This window comes from Peromyscus eremicus, chromosome 15 (assembly GCF_949786415.1).
Source record: "Peromyscus eremicus chromosome 15, PerEre_H2_v1, whole genome shotgun sequence".
In the NCBI taxonomy this organism is placed as follows: domain Eukaryota; kingdom Metazoa; phylum Chordata; class Mammalia; order Rodentia; family Cricetidae; genus Peromyscus; species Peromyscus eremicus.
Window position 1 is genome coordinate 64,252,476 of NC_081431.1, and position 21,243 is coordinate 64,273,718.

At 38.5% G+C, this 21,243-nt stretch overlaps 1 protein-coding gene across 9 annotated transcripts in view; it reads right to left on the bottom strand.

The window, feature by feature from the left end:
- The window catches only part of R3hdm1 (R3H domain containing 1), a 138,633-nt gene that overhangs the window by 36,447 nt on the left and 80,943 nt on the right, over positions 1-21,243 (bottom strand). For 5 of the 9 annotated variants that reach the window (XM_059280931.1, XM_059280932.1, XM_059280936.1 and 2 more), the window contains 7 exons: positions 21,173-21,210; positions 21,039-21,089; positions 20,717-20,943; positions 18,166-18,420; positions 16,330-16,481; positions 9,907-10,209; positions 4,782-4,905 (listed from right to left, as the gene is read on the bottom strand). In XM_059280931.1, coding sequence (XP_059136914.1) covers positions 4,782-4,905; positions 9,907-10,209; positions 16,330-16,481; positions 18,166-18,420; positions 20,717-20,943; positions 21,039-21,089; positions 21,173-21,210 — 1,150 coding nt within the window. Of the gene's footprint in view, positions 1-4,781; positions 4,906-9,906; positions 10,228-12,926; positions 13,029-16,329; positions 16,482-18,165; positions 18,421-20,716; positions 20,944-21,038; positions 21,090-21,172; positions 21,211-21,243 lie in introns of all 9 variants that reach the window. The other 4 variants (XM_059280937.1, XM_059280938.1, XM_059280940.1 and 1 more) reach the window with 3 other exon arrangements.

The following is a 21,243-nucleotide window of genomic DNA, read 5'->3' on the forward strand; positions in this document are numbered from 1 at the left end:
GTATTCACAACAGAAGCCAAGAATATTGACTCCCCTATGCTAATACTGCTCTAGTTGGGGCCCCACAGTATATGGAATTTTATTCTCAAGGAGTCAATACACTGGCACAGATATGGTTAGAACACTAAAGCATTTTATCTAAAAAAAATTTCCTGATATTTATTCCACAAAGAGGAAAACAGCAATAAATCTGTAATTTCTATTATCCATACTCTATGTGGTCTCAGAAGAATGCCCCCTCCGCCCCCGACAGGGCATTTCTGTGTAACAGCCCTAGCTGTCCTGGAACTCACTCTGTAGACCAGGCTGGTCTCCAACTCACAGAGATCCACCTGCCTCTGTCTCCTGAGTGCCGGCAATAAAGGCGTGCGCCACCAACGCCTGGTTTGACTCAGGTGAGTTTGTTAATTTAGGGGAAATGTTCTTTAAAGTCATATATAAGCATTTAGTATTAGTGGTGCCAAGCCAAAGAAAAAGTGCTATAATTTTTCATTATTTGGATGAATGATTAGTCCTATTCTTTTATGAAATCAAAGATAACATCAACTTTCTTGAGTTCTTTTGGCATACATAAGCATGCTTGACTAGACTCAAAAAATAAGTGGTAAAGTTTACATTTTAATCAGTTGCAATGGTAAAAAAATATAAGGAAATAAGAAAATGTATTGAAAGAAAAGACAGAAACTATGTTTACATATGAAAATTGGGACAGAAATCAGTAAACAGAACAAAAAAATTGAAACAGAAATTGTCTTATCTTTTAGTTCTTTGTTCTTCTATTAGGATTCAGATATAAAGCCAAGGAATAAAAAGTTAGCAAACCACACTTTTAAGATTACAACTTGGATGCTGGGTGGTGGTGGCACACACCTTTAATCCCAGCACTGAGGAGGCAGAGGAAAGCGGATCTCTATGAGTGCCAGGCCAGACTGGTCTACAAAGCCAGCCTGGTCTACAGAGTGAGATCCAGGACAGGTTCCAAAGCTACACAGAGAAACCCTGTCTTAAACAAACAAACAAACAAAAATTACAACTTTGAGCAAGGTGTGGTGCACGCCTTTAATCCCAGCACTCTGGAGGCAGAGGCAAGTGGATCTCTGTGAGTTTGAGGCCAGCCTGGTCTACACAGTGAGTTTCAGGATAGCCAAGGCTACACAGTAAAACTGTGTCTTGAAAAAAACAAACAAAAACAAAACAAAACAAAAAAATTATAGCTTTTTTAAAAAGAGTTCAAATTTTCACCAGATCTATGAAGAGGCCAATATAATTACCAACATATCTCTGATTGTGGTCGCTGAACATTTTCTTAAAGGGAACTTTCTATTACACTTACAGGCATAACAAAAATATTTGTCAATTCAAGTAAGAATTTGTGAGGATTTCCCTTTTATTCTTCAAACAGAATGAGACATAATTAAATCAAGCTATAAGTTACTAGGATAATGCAGAAAATAAGGGAAAGAATGGGCTTTCAACACAATGACTTATTATGCTGATACCTAGTTGTCAATGTCAGAAACTATGGAAGGACAGGCTGTCCTTTTCTGCACCTGTGCTGGCTACATACATGCAGTCTGGTTTACTTTCTATTCTCTTTCATCTTAACCAACTGTTTGAGATATTTTGTTTGTGTTCTGACAAATAAAGCTTGCCTGTGAAAGACCCTAGCCCTTCAGGCTTATACCCGCAAGCCTCAGGAAGAGAGAAACTTCAAGCACCAGGAAATGAGAAACTAAAAATCTAGTTCCAAGAGCCACTTGACTCAGCCACTACTCAATCACCCCTATAACAATGTAATGATTTCTGTTAAGAGATGTGCTCAACTGTTACTGGGATAGTTGCAGGTGTTCCAGGAAGGACCATAGTGACCTGTGCGTAAACTCCACTCCCACCCTGATACCCCCCTTGAGGTTTCAGGAAGAATGTGCATGCGGACGTGACTGTACCCACTCTGTGATCAGGCCATGAAATTGTATGGGAATTGTAATCTTGTGGGTTTTGTGGGGTTTTCCTTTAAAAGCCCTTATGGGGCTGCAGTAAGATGCGACTCTTGCTCTTGGAAGCAGAGGAGCCCTTCTATATAGAAGCTTAATAAATCCTCATGCTGTTGCATCAACTGGACTGGAGTCTGGGTTCTTGGGGTGCCCACTTGAGACCCTAAACTTTGGGGTCCAGCAGCTGGAAGGACAGAGGGCAGAGCTAGCCACTAATTAACCATAGAGGCCAGGCAGTGGTGGCACACACCTTTAATCCCAGCACTTGGGAGGAGGAAGCAGGAATCAGGAGTTCAAGGCCCACCCTTGAACTAAATGAGACTGAACCAGTATAAAAGAACCTGGGTCCTCTGCAAGAGCAGCAAGTGCTCTTGATCTCTAAGCCATCTCTCCAAAACTCAATTTACTTTTTATAAAATTATTGAGCCATCACAGGTAGGGATGTTGCTAAGCAGCAAATGCCTGCCTAGCATAGGCAAAGCCCTGAGTCTCATTACCAGAACCACAGGAGAAAAAAAACATAATTAAAAACAAACCAGATGTTATAATTTTGGAAGGTTAAAAAAAAAACCCAAAAACCAGACAATATAAGAAGTCAATTATTTTCAGGCCCAGAAATCACAGAAAAATGCTTTCTTTGCTATTGTTTTTGTTTTAATTTTTGACACAGGGGATGCTATGTAACTCAAGTGTACCATAAGCCTACACAGTTCTGAGATTAGCGGCATATGTCACTGGTCCCGACTAGAATATCATTTGTATTGGAAAATAACTGTGTATGTGATGTTAAATGAGCAATATTATGATCAATGTTCCCAAGGATGAACAATTTTTTGTTTGTTTTTCGAGATAGGGTTTCCCTGTGTAGCATTGGCTCTCCTGGAACTCACTCTGTAGACCAGACTGGCCTTGAACTCACAGAGATCTGCCTGCCTCTGCCTCCTGAGTACCTGGATTAAAATTGTGCACCACCACGCCTGGCTTCAGGATGAACAGTTTTAAAAACTTTTTTAAAAATTATAATTTATTATTGGAAGATGTGTGCATATGTGTAAAGAGAGGGAGAGGTTATATGATGTGTCACAACACACATGTGGAAGCCAGAGACAACTTTGTGGAGCTGGTTCTCTCCCCATCTACCTTTATGTGAGGTATGGGCATCAGATTCAGACTGCCAAGCTTGTGCAGTAAGCACCTTTACCCACTGAGCCATCTCGCCAGCTAGGAACAACTCTTGATGTCTTTTGAATTTAGATTATATTTTTGAAATGGGTTATATTATATAGGTTTCAGAAAAATCTGACATTAAAAGGAGTCACATTTGAAACAGAATAAACTGTAGCTTAGCTAGCAGTCAGATGATGTTCAAAATCCTTTAGAAAAGAAGATATGCTGTACACACAACATAAGGACTAGTCCACACACAAGAGAGAAGAGTCTGCACACTAAGAACAAGAAAACTTGCAGGTGTAACAGGTTAAGTACATGAAAGACTGGCTGTAGAGTTGTGTTATTACGACTCTTCTTATAACGGAAGCTGGTGACTGCACCAGCACAAGAAGCAACAAGAGTACGTTTCCTGAAGGCCAGGCCAGAAGTAGCTCTCAAGAGTAAGCCGACAGTACTGAAGACTCCTCTGTGCAAGCAGAGATGAAATGCCTCTGCACATAACCTCTACCTCCATCAATGACAAATAGCTCAAAATGCTCCATAAAAATCAGTATTGAACTCTAACTTCAATTCTCCAATTTATGTAACACAAGGTTTTAGCTAAACACCTTACTAAATATTTGTAACAAGAAACAACCAGGGTGGAAACAGAAGTGAGTTCATTAGAATCAGTTAAGACAGCTTTCTATATGTCTGTGGAATTGCATGTATGAGTGCACATGTGTGTGCACCAGATGATTGGGTATGGTTCCTCAAGAGCTATCCACCTTGTTTTCGTGAAACAGGTCTCTCACTAGCTCTAAATACACCAATTAGAGTATGGCTGGCTGGGAATCCAGTCCTAGAATCCACCTGTTTCTACCTTTTCAGTGCTGTATTAAAGGTATTACACAGTGCCCGTGGTTATACAGGTCATGGAGACCAAACTCAGGTGCTCAAGTTTGCAAAGTAAACACTCTGTCTGCTAAGTTATTACTCAGCTCTTAAGACAGTATTTAAAAATGAGATTGGGGTTCAATTCAATAAGTTCTTGAAGAAAATGGCAAAAAGGAAACAAGATTGAGTTTTAGTATTTTTTAATGTTTAGTATTAGATTCTATTTGTTTCTTTTTCACTAAATAATTATCAAACTGAAAATGAGACAGAAATACATGTAAGAACACAGTTTATCAAACAGGCACCTTTGAAATTAAAGTGTCATCCTTTAGCTAAAATTCAAAAGAATGAAATGTAGCAGGCTTTGTTTTTTGATTCTGGTAAGTTGTATGAAGGCCATCTTGCATAATGTCTCTCTATCATTTCTATTTGGGTAATTAATAGGATGCAAAGAGGGCTTCTAACACCACAGCAGCAAGGATCCAATAGCTACTCACAAGACTCCTGGCCATGCAGAACCTTCCTATTGTGCTTTCATCCCTTTATCATACAAATCTGTGTAAATGTCTGGAGAAATGTAAGATTTTCCCACTCCTTTTTATGTGACTGGCTTACACACTCACACGCATATATCTGAGATCTTCAAAGATTGAGCACTATATCTTAATGTAAAGACTGAAGTATATATTAGGAAACAGTAATGTCCATAACTGAAAATTCTGGGATCAGAACTTGACTCACCTGTCTGCTGTGCAGGCTGTGGCAGTGGTTGGTTTAGATGTGAACTGTAATGGACAGAAGGGACAGGGCGGTACTGAGGCTGGCTGGAGTGATAGTGGCCTGGAGCACAGTAACAGGCTGGCATCTACAATCATAAGCATTGAGGACAAAAATTAGCTTTACTCGGAAAAGTAATTTTTCCATGAGGCACATCAGCATGCAATGAGCAGTAATTATAGTACCAACCCTCTGCAAACCAATTGAATTTTTAAATTTAAACTGTATTAAAAAAAATTTAAAACTATAAAGTCCAAATCTAAGATATCTTTAAAAGGATAGCCTCCTCTGGGCATGGTAGCAAACACCTTTAATTCTAGCACTTGGGAGGCAGAGGCAGGCGAACTCTGAGTTCGAGGCCAGCTTGGTTTGCATAGTGACTTCCAGGCCAGCCAGGGCTATGTAGAGAGACCTTGTCTCGAATAACCAAACCAATCAAAAAACAAAACAACTTCCCCAAACCAAACAAAACAGAACAAAGGACATTTACCACTGTGCCCACTATCACATTTAGATGTTACTTTTGTTTCATATTTCTTTTTTATACAACGAAGTTTGCTTTGCTGAAAAACTACTGAAAACTATCACTGTCCTTGGTTGCCTACCAGACCTTGAAGACCTCACTGCTAAGGACACCATCTATTTTAGACACAGGACATGGAGGAATTGAGTTGGAACTCATCTGGAAGCCTCCTTCCTGGGGACTAGCTCTCATAGTATTCAAAGGTGCTATGCAAGCTGCCAATGGAGGAAAGTAATCCATAGCCCTAGCCACCTGTAAACCTTACAAATCACAATGACAGCCTGAAAAAATATCCCCAATGGTGCAACAGCAATACTTTTATCTTGGGGTTACCAGCAGATATCTAATTAGACTTAATGCCCACTCAGTAGGAGGGAGTTCATGCTTGGCACAGTGAACCTAGCCAACTACCTGTATCTGGAGAAGTTAAAAGACCTTAGGAAGAACCCATGATTGACGTTTTCCTAAAATAATTATCATTTTTAGCTGACTCTATTTACCCTTATACTCACAGATAAATGTAGTTCTTAAGCCCTCATCAAAGAAGACTCTTTGCAACAGAGACCATCATGGAGATCCACAAATGGTTACAGGGTAAGTGTCTGTGGGGCATCTGACAGAGGACTGATCTCCAAAGTATAGAAAAAACTCAAGAAACTAGACATCAAAATACTGAACAATCCAATTAAAAAATGGGCTACAGAGCTAAACAGAGAATTCTCAAAAGAAGAATCTCAAATGGCTGAAAGACATTTAAGGAAATGCTTAACATCCTTAGTCATCAGAGAAATGCAAATCAAAATGACTCTGAGATACCATCGTATACCTGTCAGAATGGCTATGATCAAAAACACTAATGGACAGTCAATGTTGGAGAGGATGCAGAGCAAAGGGAACACTCCTCCACTGTTGGTGGGAATGCAAACTTGTACAACCACTGTGGAAATCAGTATGTCCGTTTCTCAGAAAATTGGGAATCAATCTACCTCAAGACCCAGGCATACCACTCTTGGGCATATACGCAAGGAATGCTCAATCATACCACAAAGATACATGCTCAACTATATTCATAGCAGCATTATTCATAATAGCCAGAACCTGGAAAGAACCTAGACACCCCTCAACTGAAGAATGGATTAAGAAAATGTGGTACATATACACAATGGAGTACTACTCAGCAGAGAAAAACAATGACAGCATGAAATTTGCAGGCAAATGAATGGAACTAGAAAGTATTATCCTGAGTGAGGTAACCCAAACCCAGAAGGACAAACATGGTATGTACTCACTCATAAACGGATACTAGATATAAAGCAAAGGACAACCAGACCGCAACCCACAGATCCAAGGAGGCTACCTAGCAGGGGAGACCCTAGGATGACTGTGGCTTATAATAAGTTTTGGTTTTGCCCAATCACTGGGCAAGCTGTAGTGAAACATTTTCACTATTAGGATAAGAATTTGTACTGTATCAAGCTGATTAAAGAAAATGCTGGCTGTACTTTCAGGAGGGGAGGCTAAAAATCTTTTTAGATTATGGATTAGCCTATAGAAAAATGCCTGCAGTAAATCAAACAGTGAAGGGGAAGAAGAATAGGAATCTCACTTACACAACTTAAGTAAAACATAGCTCTCTGAACAGATGAAGATAGGTTTCTTCTGTATCCCAGAATCTAATCAATATTTATATGTATAATTCAGCTATTATTTGGCTTAAAAGGGCTTACTGGGAAATGTTATCATTTTTACTATTTTCTACAGAGAAAATATTTTACTGTTTAAAATAACCCTGGACTTTTGAATTATAACCTGTTTTTATGTTCAAGCTATCTGTGCATTATTTCTCCTGCAGCTGTATATGTTTTTACATTCAAAAAAAGGGGACTATTACTATAGAATATACAAATTTATAGAGACAGAAAGATTAGATGTTATCTCAAGATGGAGAAGAAAGGAATATAAAGTAATGATTTCCTAAGTACAGAATCTATTTTGTGTGATGGAAAAGTCCCACAGATGGACAGTAGTATCAGGACATAATATCATGAATGTAATTAATGAATATCATAAATATATTATTGAATGAATACTGCGAATGTAATCAACAAATACCACAAATGTAAATAATATCATGAGTGTAATTAATGAATATCACGAGTGTAATTAAAAAATAAATAAATACAAAATTAAAAAAAAAAGTGTCTGTGCGGTGCCCACCTCCAATTGAAACATTTTACCCCATACATCTTAGGTTTAAGGAAAACTGAAAAGGGTCTGAGTGGAAAGATTGTACGAACCAGAGGACCAGGACACCTCCTAGATAGTATGCTCAGATATTACACACTTCTTTTTCTTCACTGTTTTGAGATAGGGTCTCACAATACAGCTGTGGTTGGTCGGGAACTCTCTACACAGAGCAGGCTGGCTTTGAATTCACAGAGATCCATCTGCCTCTGCCTCCTGAGTGCTGGCATTAAAGTAATGTGCCAGTATAAATTTCTTTTAAACTAACCTTACCTAGTTTAGCTGCATAAGGGAAAAAAAAAAAAAAAAGGCATTGGAAACTTGTATGGAGAAATCATCTGTCACATACACAATTCTAAGCAGCTATAAAACCAAAAGCCTCACTGCAATAACTCAATCAAAAGGCTATAGGAAGGCTGGTGTAGCTTAATGGTACAGTGTTTCCCAACTAAGTGTAAAATCATTCGTTGTATTAAAAATGGCTGTTGGGCTGGAGAAATGGCTCAGAGGTTAGGAACACTGACTGCTCTTCCAGAGGTCCTGAGTTCAATTCCCAGCAACCACATGGTGGCTCACAACCATCTGTAATGAGATCTGGTGCCCTCTTCTGGCCTGCAGAAATACATGCAGACAGAACATTGTATGCATAATAAATAAATAAATCTTAAAAAAAAAAAAAAGTAAAAATGGCTGTTTAAGGAAAGGCAAACCCAAAACAAATTAACCTGCAAAAACAAAAAAAAAAACTGACCCAGCAAAACAACAAAAAATCAATAAATAAATTATACTATGAAAATGAGTATCCATGGGGAGATGTGAACAAATGCCTATTCACCCTAGACAGACACCCCAGAAGGCACCCACAGACCAAAAAATGAGTTCACCCACATCTAGCTTAGTGAACCCAAGGAGCTTGCTGGATGACTAAATGTGACCTGCACCACTGAAAATCCCACTGCAGCATGGGTGACAACTCACGACAACCATTATTACTGGAACTCCCTGAACAACCACAGGCCTCCTTGGGGAGGCTCCTCCCTCAGCATGTGTTACTGTAACATTAGGGAGGCCCGTGTAAGTCTTCTCAGTTTTAGAAGCTTGACAAGTTTTCTGAGTTTATGAGCTTCCTTCCTCCCACCACAAGGGAAGTTTCAATTCATAGGAAATAGCTAAATAACAGGGGAGGGAGGGAGGGAATCCACAGGGTGTAAGATCAATATGCTCAAATTTCTTTATTGTGAACAAAGAAAACAGTGAAATTTAAAAACAATCCCATTTATAAAAACTGAAAACATTAAATGCTTCAAGCATACTTAATAAAATGGTGTAATATCTATCTAATGAAAAGGGCAAAACAGCTAGGCATAGCGGTGGTGCACACTTTTATTCCCAGCACTTGGGAAGCACAGGCAGGCAGATATCTGAGTTCAAGGCCAGCCTGGTCTACAGACCAAGTTCCAGGACAGCCAGTGCGACACAGCAAAACCCTGTCTCGAATTGACTCCCCTTCCCCAAAGAGAACTGCAAAACATACTGAGAAAAATTAAAATAGAAGTAAGTGACGAGATTTTTTTTTCTGAACTGAAAAGTTGACACGATGATGTTATAACTTCTATTCAACCTGGTCTGGTCTTGAAATGCTGTGATATAGACTTTCTAGTTCTTTTACACTGTACTGGATAGTTCTATGTCAACTTGACACAGGCTAGAGTTATCTGAAAAGAGGGAAACTCAATTGAGAAAATGCCCCTATAACATCCAGATGTAGGACATTTTCTTAATTAGTAATTGATAGGAAAAGGGCCCAGCACACTGTGGGTGGTGCCCAGGGCAAGGCGTCTTGGCTTCTGTAAGAAAGCAGGCTAAGCAGACCATGATGAACAATCCAGTTAACAGGACCCCTCCATGACCTTGGCATCAGCTCTTGCCTCCAGGTTCTTGCTTTGTTTTGAATTCCTGCTCTGACTTCTTTCAATGATGGATTATGATGTGGAAGTGTAAGCCAAATAAAATAAACCCTTTCCTCCCTAACTTGCTTTTGGTTATGATGTTTTATCACCGCAATAGTAACTTTAACACATACACTTATAATGTTTTCATAAGATAATTAAGGAAAACAAAACACACTACTCAGAGCCAGAGGAAAATTCAAAGGGCACATACTTTAAGCCACCTAACTGAATTGCAGCTACCTGTCATGTGGCTGCTCTCCAAGGGTTTGACAATCTACAGAGGTAACTATGGGCTTTGCTTATACTATCTCATAAACTGTTCCCAAGTTAGAGGCTCCTGTGTGAGAGAGAACATGGAAAAGCAACGCACCTGTGGTGAGGGCTGAGGAAGATACCCCTGCTGCTGGAGCACAGGCTGGCTGACAGGATGCCCAGAGGCAGAGAAACTGGCAGTGGGGACTGACTGCCCAGGTGGTAGGGAAGGAGGAGGAGGAGGAGGAGGTGGTGGAGGTGGTGGAGGAGGATGTGGGGGTGCTGTCGTCACAATGTAACCAGACTGTTGTGGAGACTGAAGAACCACGGTGGACTGGAACATGGTGGCATGAGGGTCGGAACCATCAGCTGATGGCTGGCGGGCAAGACTCATGTGGCTGAACTGAGAGCCAAGGTTATCCTGTTGAAAAGAAGTTGCCTGTCAGTTTCATTCATGGGCCAAACTTACCAATGAATGTTGCTTTATATATACACACATATTATTTTATTTGAGTATCCCATATAGCCTAGACTAGCCTCAAACTCATGTAGCCGAAGATGACTTGAATTTCTGGTCCTCCTTGATTCCACTTCTTGGGTGCTGGGATTACAGGTGTGAACCACAATGTCCGATTTGTGCTGTGCTTATGATAGAACCCAAGACTGTTCATGTGAGGCAAGTACTCCACCAAACTAAGCTAGATTCTTCAGGCCCTACACTTTATATATTTAAACAAGCTATAGCAGTGTATGTATGGACATCATATGTATGTAAAACAGGTATGATACTCCAATGTAGGAGGGAAGGTATGTTATAATGCTATCATTACATACTATTTAGAAAATATGCCTAATGGAAATCATAGCATGAAGAAAATATTAGGATGCATTTTTCAGTTTATAAAAACATAACTACATATATTTAATGAATTTTCAATGCTGACTTGGGTTCAGAAGTAAAATTGAACACTCTTATATAATCTATATTTTCTGAAGGGAATTACTTTAAAATAACTCTTCTCTTCCTAGAAAGCAGGGTTCAGGTTCTATTCCTATCTGTATCTCCAACCATCAAAATCCAACTAGTCATTCCTTTTCTTTAATAACTTCTGTTCTTAGTGTTTCTCAGTCTGTCACTTAATTAAACAGTAGAAGACTGTAAATCAAAGCATCCTGTTTCTAGATCATTGGTAAGCAAATAGTGGTATCCAGCCAAGGCAGGGGCTATGATTTACGGGCCATATGACATATAGTTATGACCTTGACAGTGTAAGTATTAGCTCTCATTGGTCACTCAAACGACAGCATAGTCAAAATGGAATATTCGCTCACAGGAAGCAACAGACTAACAGCACATGAAAACGGTTTTTAAACATGAAAATAGTTCTAAATTGCAAAGTAATATGGCTAAATATTCTTACAAGAGGTAGTGTATGTACATACCACTGTCAAGAGTCATTCACAAAAAGTACTATTTCTCTTTCCTGTAGGCTGAAAGTTATTTCAGAAAATCATTCAGAGATGAAATCTGGCAAATAAGGTTGCCCAGTTCAAAAGGAAAGCATCTTCAACAGAGCAGTTTCCAAAAAGCATTGAGAACAGTTTTTCTTTTTTTTTCTTTCTTCTTTTTGTTTTTTTTTTTTGTTTTTTGTTTTTTGGAGACAAGGTTTCTCTGTGTAGCTTTGTGCCTTTCCTGGAACTCACTTGGTAGCCCAGGCTGGCCTCGAACTCACAGAGATCCACCTGGCTCTGCCTCCCGAGTGCTGGGATTAAAGGCGTGTGCCACCACCACCTGGCCCATTTTTTTTTTTAAATTCATGTAGAAGCTACTTCATGTATGGAGCTATGCAAAAAGATACAATGTTTCAGGGTCACAGAGCTAATTCCTTGCAGTATGAGCCTGAGATATTACAGACACTGACAGTTATAATTCAGGACATATTCTGGATTAAGGGTATTATTTTAGAGTCAGAAATTGTCAAGCATCTTTGATAATAAAATCAGATAAAGTCCTCTGTAATATAGGCTACAATTCATCTAAAGTAACTGGTTCTGACTAACTGTACCTAAGCAGCACTGGGCAAAGAATACAAAATATGAACTCAAAAGGAAAGCTTCCTGTCCTGGCTAGCTCTATGTCAACACAACACAAATTACAGTCATGTGGGAAGAGGGACTCTAAATTATGAAAATGCCTTGATAAGACTGACCTACAGTATAAACTAGTAAGATTTTAAAAGTTATAAAAATATTGGAATAAAAAGTAATAAACAGTCGGGCAGTGGTGGTGCATGTCTTTAATCCCAGCACTCAGGAGGCAGAGGTAGGCAGATCTCTGTGAGTTAGAGGCCACCTGGTCTACAGAGTGAGTTCCAGGACAGCCCAAGACTGTTACACAGAGAAACCCTGTCCCGAAAAACCAAAAAAAAAAAACAAAACAAAACAAAACAAAAAAAAAAACCACTGACCTGCAGGCAAGTTTGTGCTGCTTTTTCTTAAATAGTGATTGATGTTGGAAGGTCCAGCCCATTGTGGGTGGTACCAGCACTGGGCGGGTGGTCTTGGGTTGTATAAGAAACCAGGCTGAGCAAGCTGTGAGGAGCAAGCCAGTGAGCAGCAACCCTCCATGGCCTCTGCTTCAGTTCCGGGCCTACAGGTTCCTGCCTTGAGTTCATGCCCTGACTTCCAACAGAGATAGTGTGACCCCTGAGAGTTGTAACATGAAATAAACCCTTTCCTTCCCAAGTTGCTTAGTCATGATGTTTTAATCAGAGCAACAGAAACCCTATGACACTGCCATTCCAAGACTATAGCCATTCCAAGACTATATAGATTCAAAACTGACTTCAATGAGAAAAGTAACTAAAATATCTAAGAATATTTAGTTCTGAACATTCGTCCTGAAAATTACCCTTTAGAAAAATCAGGAATATTAAGTTTTAAACAGTCACTATGATAAGCTGATATAATCACTGTTTTATCAAAAGGAATAAATTATTAATAGGGATTAGAAAACACCCTTGTTACCTATATACCAGCCTGTAATAAACGCGAAAAGAGCACATCACACTGACCACAGTCTGAAGTATTTGTTACACATTGCCCATAGTAACGATGAGGTGAGAAGAGATACAGTACCACGGAGTACTGCTGGGTGGGTGAGACTGGCAGGAGCGGGGATGGGTAGGGGGCTGGAGAGCACTGAACAGGCTGAGAAGAGGACTGCAGAGGACCAACAGGCTAGGAATAACAGGGGGCAAACAGTTAAAGTCAGAAGAAAATGTTACAAGAATTGCATAGCATGGAAATTTACACTTTGGGGCAACAGCTTTAACATTTATAAAGTCATTAAAAAATACAAGAGAATCAACAAGAAAAACAGCATCAAATAAAGAACTCTACACAGCAAGAACATACCTAGGCTCAAGTTGGTGTCATAATGAGGAACATAATTTTTATGTCACAAATGTAACTTTTTTTTGCAGATTAATAGAAACAGATAATTAGTCATTTAAAATTTTATTATCAGAGTTATGACAATAAAACAAAACTTCTTATTCCCTGATTTTTATGAAGGGGCTGTGTTATGTTTATGTTGTTCTATACTACTAAATTATAAATAAAAACCTTGTAATGTTATATAGTACCTGTACCAACTTTCCTATTTGATAAAACATGTTTAAATTCTCAGAGACAATGTTCCTAAAATTTAACCATTTTGTGAGCAAAAACTGTTAAGTATAACACCTCAGGGATTAGAAAGCTATCTCAGTGGTTAAGAACACATGCTTTTGCAGAGGACCCACCCCCAGTTCAGTCCCCAGAGCCTACATGGTGGCTCACAACCATCTGTTACTCTAAGGCTAGGGGATCTGATGCCCTCTTCTGACCTCCACAGGTATCACACACTCACATGGTATATATACATATCAACAGGCAATTTAAATACTCATATACATAAGATAAATAAATCTTAATAACCATACCAGGACCAAGCATATCTACATACACACAAACACACATCTTTTGTGTAGGAAAAATAAAACCTTTCCTTTGTGGCTAAATGTTCAATGTATTTTTATTATAAGAATTCACAGTGGGAGCTGAGAAATTAAGACACTAGAATCTTTAGCCAAATACAGGAAAATATTGCGTTCCAAAGGTACTAGAAACTAGGTGATCATCAACTGTAATCTATTTTATAGATAAAAAATCAAATTAAGATAAGTGATTTTTTTTTTTTTTTACTATGCCAGATAAGCAAGTAGATGAAGAACTCAGGTAATTCTTATTTGATAAAAACCTATTTGGTGGGGTTGGGGATTTAGCTCAGTGGTAAAGCACTTGCCTAGCAAGCACAAGGCCCTGGGTTCGGTCCTCAGCTCCCCCCCCCCAAAAAAAAACCCCACACCTATTTGGTTAAATGTATATTCATGAACGAATTCTGCTTTGGATAATGTTCTCAAAAAGAATCATCCTTTTAAAAAGTGATTATTATTACTTTTAATGTTTTATTTCTTTATTTTATGTGCATTTGCAGTGTTTTGTCTGCATGTATGTCTCTGTGAGGGTGTTGGATCTCCTGGAACTGGAGTTATAGACAGTTATGTGAACTGCCACGTGGGTGCTGAGAATTGTACCCAGGTCCTCTTGAAGAGCAGTCACTCTTAACCGCTGAGCCATCGCTCCAGCCCGAAAAGAATAATTTTTTTTTCTTTTTTTTCTTTTTGTGGTGTTTCAAGACAGGGTTTTTCAGTGTAGTTTTGGTGCCTGTCCTGGATCTTGCTCTGTAGCCCAGGCTGGCCTCGAACTCACAGAGATCCACCTTCTCTGCCTCCCATGTTCTGGGATAAAGGTGTGCCAACACCGCCCAGCTGAAATTCAGCTCTTTAATGCCTCTGTTCCAAACCACAAAGAAATCCTTGAAATTTGTAAATCTGTACTAATCGTATTTCTACCAAATTAAGTAAAAGTGGAAGTCAGTTCTATAAAGCTCCTGGTGCAATACATAGTAGTGTAAAGACAACAAAAGCAAATACCACAGCAAACGAGTCTTTGGAAGCAAGCTGAATGAAGCAAAGGCACAGCAGGACAAGGAAGGAGTGTGTGCAACCGAATGGGGTTGAGAAGGTCGTGTGCAAGTCTCTGGCAGAGCTGTGTGCAGTCTCCTCCAGGTATACTGATGTTTTTGTATGCTCTTATAAGTGTCCCTAAAACCTCTTAGGCCCCATTTTAGAGAACAAAGCAAAGCAAAGCAAACATGGACTTGCCCACTTGAGAGTCTTACCTGTAGAGAGACCAACTGCTTTCACTACTTTCACACTATGTGACAGTGCAACTCAACTATTTACGTATGTTCTTCACCCCACACGATATTATTATATAATATAATACCAATGTAAAAATGACACATCTTGTGAGAAAATGGAATGAAATTTCTTTGGGTCAATCTTATCACTACATATCTCTTATGAGAATTATATTAGAAGGGATTCACCAGTGGAATAATTATATGGTCTTGTAAGAAAAAGGTGTATGAGTACATATACAAACTATCTTTGATATGCTATACACCCTTTAAAAGTTGGCATGAAAACAGGAATTATACTGATACAATCAAGCTCTCTATAGATAACAAATTATCAAGGAGAAAAAAGAATATGTAAATACATACGTATACACTCTATTTATATAAATTCAAGGAATAATTAAGAAAGCTTTTAAAGACAGACATGGTGGTGCACACCTTTAATGCCAGCACTTGCAAAGCATAGGCAGGTTGACCTCTGTGAGCTCTAAGCCAGCCTGGCCTACATAGCAAGTTCTAGGCCAGCAGTGATATAGTGAGACCCAGTCTCAAAAAAAAAAAAAAAAAAAAAAAAAAAAAAAAAAAAAAAGAAAAGAAAAGAAAAGAAAAGAAAGAAAAATACATTTAGTATTTCAACTCTGGAGGCCTGAGAGATGGCTCCGCAGGTAAAAGTATTTGCTGACAAGCCTAACAACCTGAGTGGAAGGAAAGAATCAACTCCTGAAAGCTGTTCTCATCAGTAAATGCATGTTATGGCACACACACACACTCTGTAAGTAAGTTTAATAAAAAAAAATGAAGACTCGACTCCCAGAATAGTCACCCACTCCACTCCACCCTTACAAGAGGACAGAGTACTCTGCATAGCTTAAGCAGTCCAGTGCAGTTTCTTCTGTTGGAGCTATAAAATCTTAATAACTCACTTTGCTCCCTAGGCTAATGAGCAATCTTTGTTTTTATTCTACCTCGTCTACTTCTTGCTGTAAAATAGGGATAAAACACTTACCAGTTAAGCCCATGAGATAAAAACCACCCCCCCCCTTTCCAATACGTTTTTTAGTATTACTTGAAAGTACTTGATTTTAACATTTTCTTCCTGTGACTACTGAATGGGACATCATCAGGGGCAGAATATTAAAGCTGTAAGAGATACTTACTTGGCTATCTCAGTCATTAGCCCTACATATGCAAAGGCAGGTGAACTTAGCATTACATAATCATGGATTTGTGCACCTGTGAGAAGATGTGACTGGCTGCTGGCTGCTGAGGTGGTGGGGCTGGCAGAGGTGGTTGTGGAGGACCAGGCACTTGGGTTCGAACTGGCTGTTGAGTCATAGGGGGATTGTACACAACTGGACTTCCATCTGGATTTATGAAGGGCTGACCTGAGAGGTGAAAAAAGAGGAAAAAGTCAATATACAACAGGGAATGACAATAAAACTGTCACTACTGATTTATAGAACACATCCATAAATCCCTTAGGCACAAATCACAATTCCCAGTTCCTTAAGACAAAAGTTTTTCTTAGCTTGGGAAATATCTCAATTTGAAATGAAGGTATTAACAACCTTCATTGTTTCCTTAGTATAAATATTTGATTGTTACTGGTTTTGGGAACAAGGTGCTGTTTCAGACCCTACTGAGCTCACTGGATAATCAAAATATGTTCTGAGGGACTGGAGAGAAGGCTTAGTAGTTAAGAGCCACTGGCTGCCCTTCCTGAGGACCTCAGCCACATGGCAACTCACAGCCATCTCTAACTCTAGTTCAAGGGGAGCTGATGCCCTCTTCTGGTTCCTGCAGACATGGCACTTACATGGTGCATAAACATACATGCAAGCAAAACACATAACATGAAAACAATCTTTAAAAAAGTATTTTCTGAAAAGTTTTAAGTTCTGGATCTCATTCTGCTCCAGGCATTCCATCACAGAACTGTGGTTCAGCTACTATAAACAAAGGAAAAGGGTCAAGAACATTCAAAAGACCCAGCAATCCCTCAGCCTAACCTCACCATGGTCATTAGGGTTGGTATGCATTTCAGTTTAAACAGAAAATGCCTGACTCCAAAATATCAGGAAACTATTCAAAAATTTTCAACAGGATGAGAAATAATCTAGGTGATAGTCTACACTGAATATATTTAACTTTAAAAAACAGGCTGAAAATGTAAATAACATATAGCTTCAAACTTGTAATTATGAAATCAGTTTAATGGCAATAGATTATACAGTACTTGGGAGGCAGAGACAGGCGGATCTCTGTGAGGTCAAGGCCAGCCTGGGCTACAGAGTGAGTTTCAGGAAAGGCACAAAGCTACAGAGAAACTTGTCTCAAAAATTAAAAAAAAGCCATTATAAAGGTCACCGATGAATTTAAAGTATGAGTACGTGGTTGATGGGAACTGAACCTGGGTTCTCAGAAAGACAAGTCAGAGCTTTTAAATGACTGAATCATCTATCCTGCCCTTCAGAAAACATTTTGATTATAACGAGCTCAGTAGGGTGTAGAGCAATACCCTATCCAACTGGATATGGTCTAAAGTAAATGTTTAATAAAATTAATTATTAGTTAATGTCAAGGACTAAGAACATACATTGTCAATATTAACTTATAACAGCTACCTATTTTTTAAAATAGTATCTTTTAGATCTTAAGTAGAAAGCAATTACCATAATCTCAAGGATATTATAGGTTTTCATTCACTTGGTTTCTTCATAAAGTGCATATCATTTGCTACAGAATAAAAATGCTATACCACATAAAGCTTTCTCAAAGATAGTTGACTCACTTCAATGGAAGGAACTGTTGTTTAATTATAGTCAGGCTATTATTTACTCTATACATCATAGGTGTCACATGGAGAAAATTCTTACAATATGAATAAAACTTTTAACATTTTATAGCCTAATCATTTCTATTAAAGTGTTCAGGAAAATGACACTTATTTATCAAAATGAAAAAGCTGATAACATATGTACATTTAAACAATTCATTTTTAAAAGCACCCTAATTTTCAGGTATTTCCGGCTATGTCAACTGAAATACACTATCTCTCTGGATACCCACCTGTCTGTGGGTTGATCAGAATACTGCCAGGTGGTATGCCAGTTGCTTCCAAGGGAAGCAAAAGGAAGCTAGTGCTAGGAGATGCACCTTGCCCACTGAGGCCACCATCAAAGGAAAGAGAACTGTGAGTGCTGGCTGCCGGGTAGATGACAGGTGCGCCATGAGAAGGCTGGCTAAGAGCTGAACCTGGGAGAGGCTGCTGGGTGTGAGAAAGAGAGCCTGTAGAGGACCCTACGCTACCTGAAGACTCAGATCCTAGAGGAAGAGTAATGAAAAACATGGAATTAAAAAAAAAAAAAGAAACTTCAATATAAAAATGCAGTTTAAAAACCCAGCAATACAATTCATATTATACAACATGCACTTACAACATAAGAGCAATGGCTACTATGATTTACTGCTGAGTGGTTCTTTTGCGCTTACCCTCATAAACATATTTAATACAGCAAGCAGCAGCACAGAAACTGTCAGAAAAGTCATGGCCAACGCATGCAATTTTCCAAGTTTACAGTAACACAAGCCACAGACAGCCAACAAAGCATACTATTGACACTCTCAAAAGGACATGTTATACACATTTTACCTTTTAGAGTAACACTTAGGAATATACTGATTACAATTTCCCCAGGAAAAAGAACTTAGCACAGGCAAATGCCCAAAACCTCATGTATCAGAAACCCTTATCTATAAGAACACAGAAAGATTAAGAACGGCATGGAAAATAATAGAAATAATAAATTATCTACTGAAAAGCAATTGCTAAGTTTCACTACAGAATTTCATCTTGATTTATAATCAGCATCCTCCTATAATGTAAACTCAACTACCTTTCTCTTTTACCTAATGACAAAATAATATGAAAACCATTCCAAGTATAAGATTTATTTCTTACCAAACTTTTTGTATTGAATTTTGACTACTTTCAAGCCTACAGACTATTTCACAGGGATTGAAGCTGTTACTGACGTTTAAAGCACAATGACTGAAGGTGGACAACGAGACAATGAAATAGACAAGCAGATTCAGATAGTACTTTTAGTTTAGTTAGGTTGTTATTAAGGGAGCTGACTCTGGGATGACATTTCTAACGAATGTAATGAGTAATTATGATACACTATACACTGCCTTCTGAAGAAACCTTTTACTACAAGTCATATAAAAATGACACCTGAACTTCACACCCTTCTTTCTTTCTTTTTCAGAGACAGGTCTGGTTGTCCTGAAACTCAGAGATCTGCCTGCCTCTGCTTCCAGAGTGCTGGAATTAAAGGCGTGTGCCACCACTGGGAAATGGGGGCGGGAACTCTATCACTTTTAACTATTAAAGGATTAAAACATACCATTGTCTCTTAAGACAAAATAGCACCTTATTCTTTAAATTTTTTTACTTATTGTATGTGTGTGTGTGTGTGTGTGTGTGTGTGTGTGTGTGTGTGTACAGCATGCATGTGGAGGTCAGAGGACAACTTTTCAGAATTAGTTCTTCTACTAGGAATCTGCATTCAGGACATCAGATTTGTACAGAAAGTGGACTGACTGACTGAGTAATCTCAGTGGCCCCAGTTATTAAAATGTTTTAAGTTGGGCCAGGCATGGTGGTACACATCTTTAATTCCAGCATCCAGGAGACAGAAGCAGGTCAATCGTGCACTCTCTAAATGACTTCCTCACAATAGAGATTTATTTTCCTTCAGTTATGACCAAATTGAAGTATACACAGGTAAGTATACAAATTTTAAAAACATTCATAAAATTTACTGTCTTTAGCAATATGTTATCATATCCACTAAGACATTTTCCATAGATTTATATTTTAAGGTAAGAAATGCAATTCACAAACATTAGCAATTTAAAGCATATACTGCATTAAAAAATTTTGCTGTCTTAATATACTTTCCAAATGTATACGTTTAACCTAATCCAAACAGGCTAGGGAGAAATAGCCATTTCTGACTTCATGTTTATTTTGAAATAAAAAAAAAATAAAAAAAGATCTATAAAAGTCCTAAGATCTATAAAAGTCCTAAAAGACATATGAAATTCTGTAGTGCAAGAGAAAATGATATGACCAAAAGAATCAGCAGACTATCTAAATTTCTATTTATAAATAGTTGTAAGTATATTATTTTCCTTTGGTTTTAAAGTTCTTCAAAATTTTCTCAGTAGTTTTATTCATTTTTATAGGGTAAGTCGTGAAAAATACCACCAATATTTGACAGTATGAGACACATCTAATGTTAAAAAATCCTAGGTGAGAAGTCATGCTTTCCAACCATAAATTAGCAAAGAAGAATTTCCAGTCACCACCTCCACACAAGAAATGAGTCACTGAACTACGAGAGTAAGTTTATATAGCAACAGACAAGGAGCTTTACTTCAATTTGTAATTCTATCCCCAGGACCAAATGGATCCTAATGTCGGTGTGGCCATCACTCCTTCTGTGCTTTATAGGTGTCTACTGCGCTGAAAGTACTTTACATTGTGGGAAGATTAGCACCATGTGATGAGAAATAACATTCTGACTATACAGTTCTAGGTAGATACTTATACCTGTTTTTGAAAGCCTGCCTATGCTTTTGCTGCTTCCAGAACTATCACCTCTTGTCAAGACTGAGATTCCGCTAAAGCTGCTGGCTTTGGTTACAGCAGGTTTCAGGTTCCGGAAGGAGCTGTCTGAATCTGTGCTGCTCCAGGGTCGTGGCTCTGAGTATTTCAACTCATTTTCAGTGCTGCTCTGGTGGCTGTTTGTTGATCTCCCTGAAGCATCTTTATTAACTCTGTAATTTAGAAATAAAACATTGAAAAGCTAATAGGGGGAAAAAGAAAAAAAAAAATACAATTTTTTACCACTGACAGGAAAGCAGACCAATACCTAAATATCTGGCGCCTCTGCTGAGTACCACTAGTGTCCTCATCTTGGATTCTGTTGGCATTTTAATAAGACATTTAAATTGTTATTAGCGTCAATTAGATAAGAACCAGGATAGATATTAAAGATTTCCTTACCTTTTGTCAATAATATAGTTTTCTTGGGAACACAGGGACTGGAAAGAAAGAAAAAGGTATAAAGTTTGTCA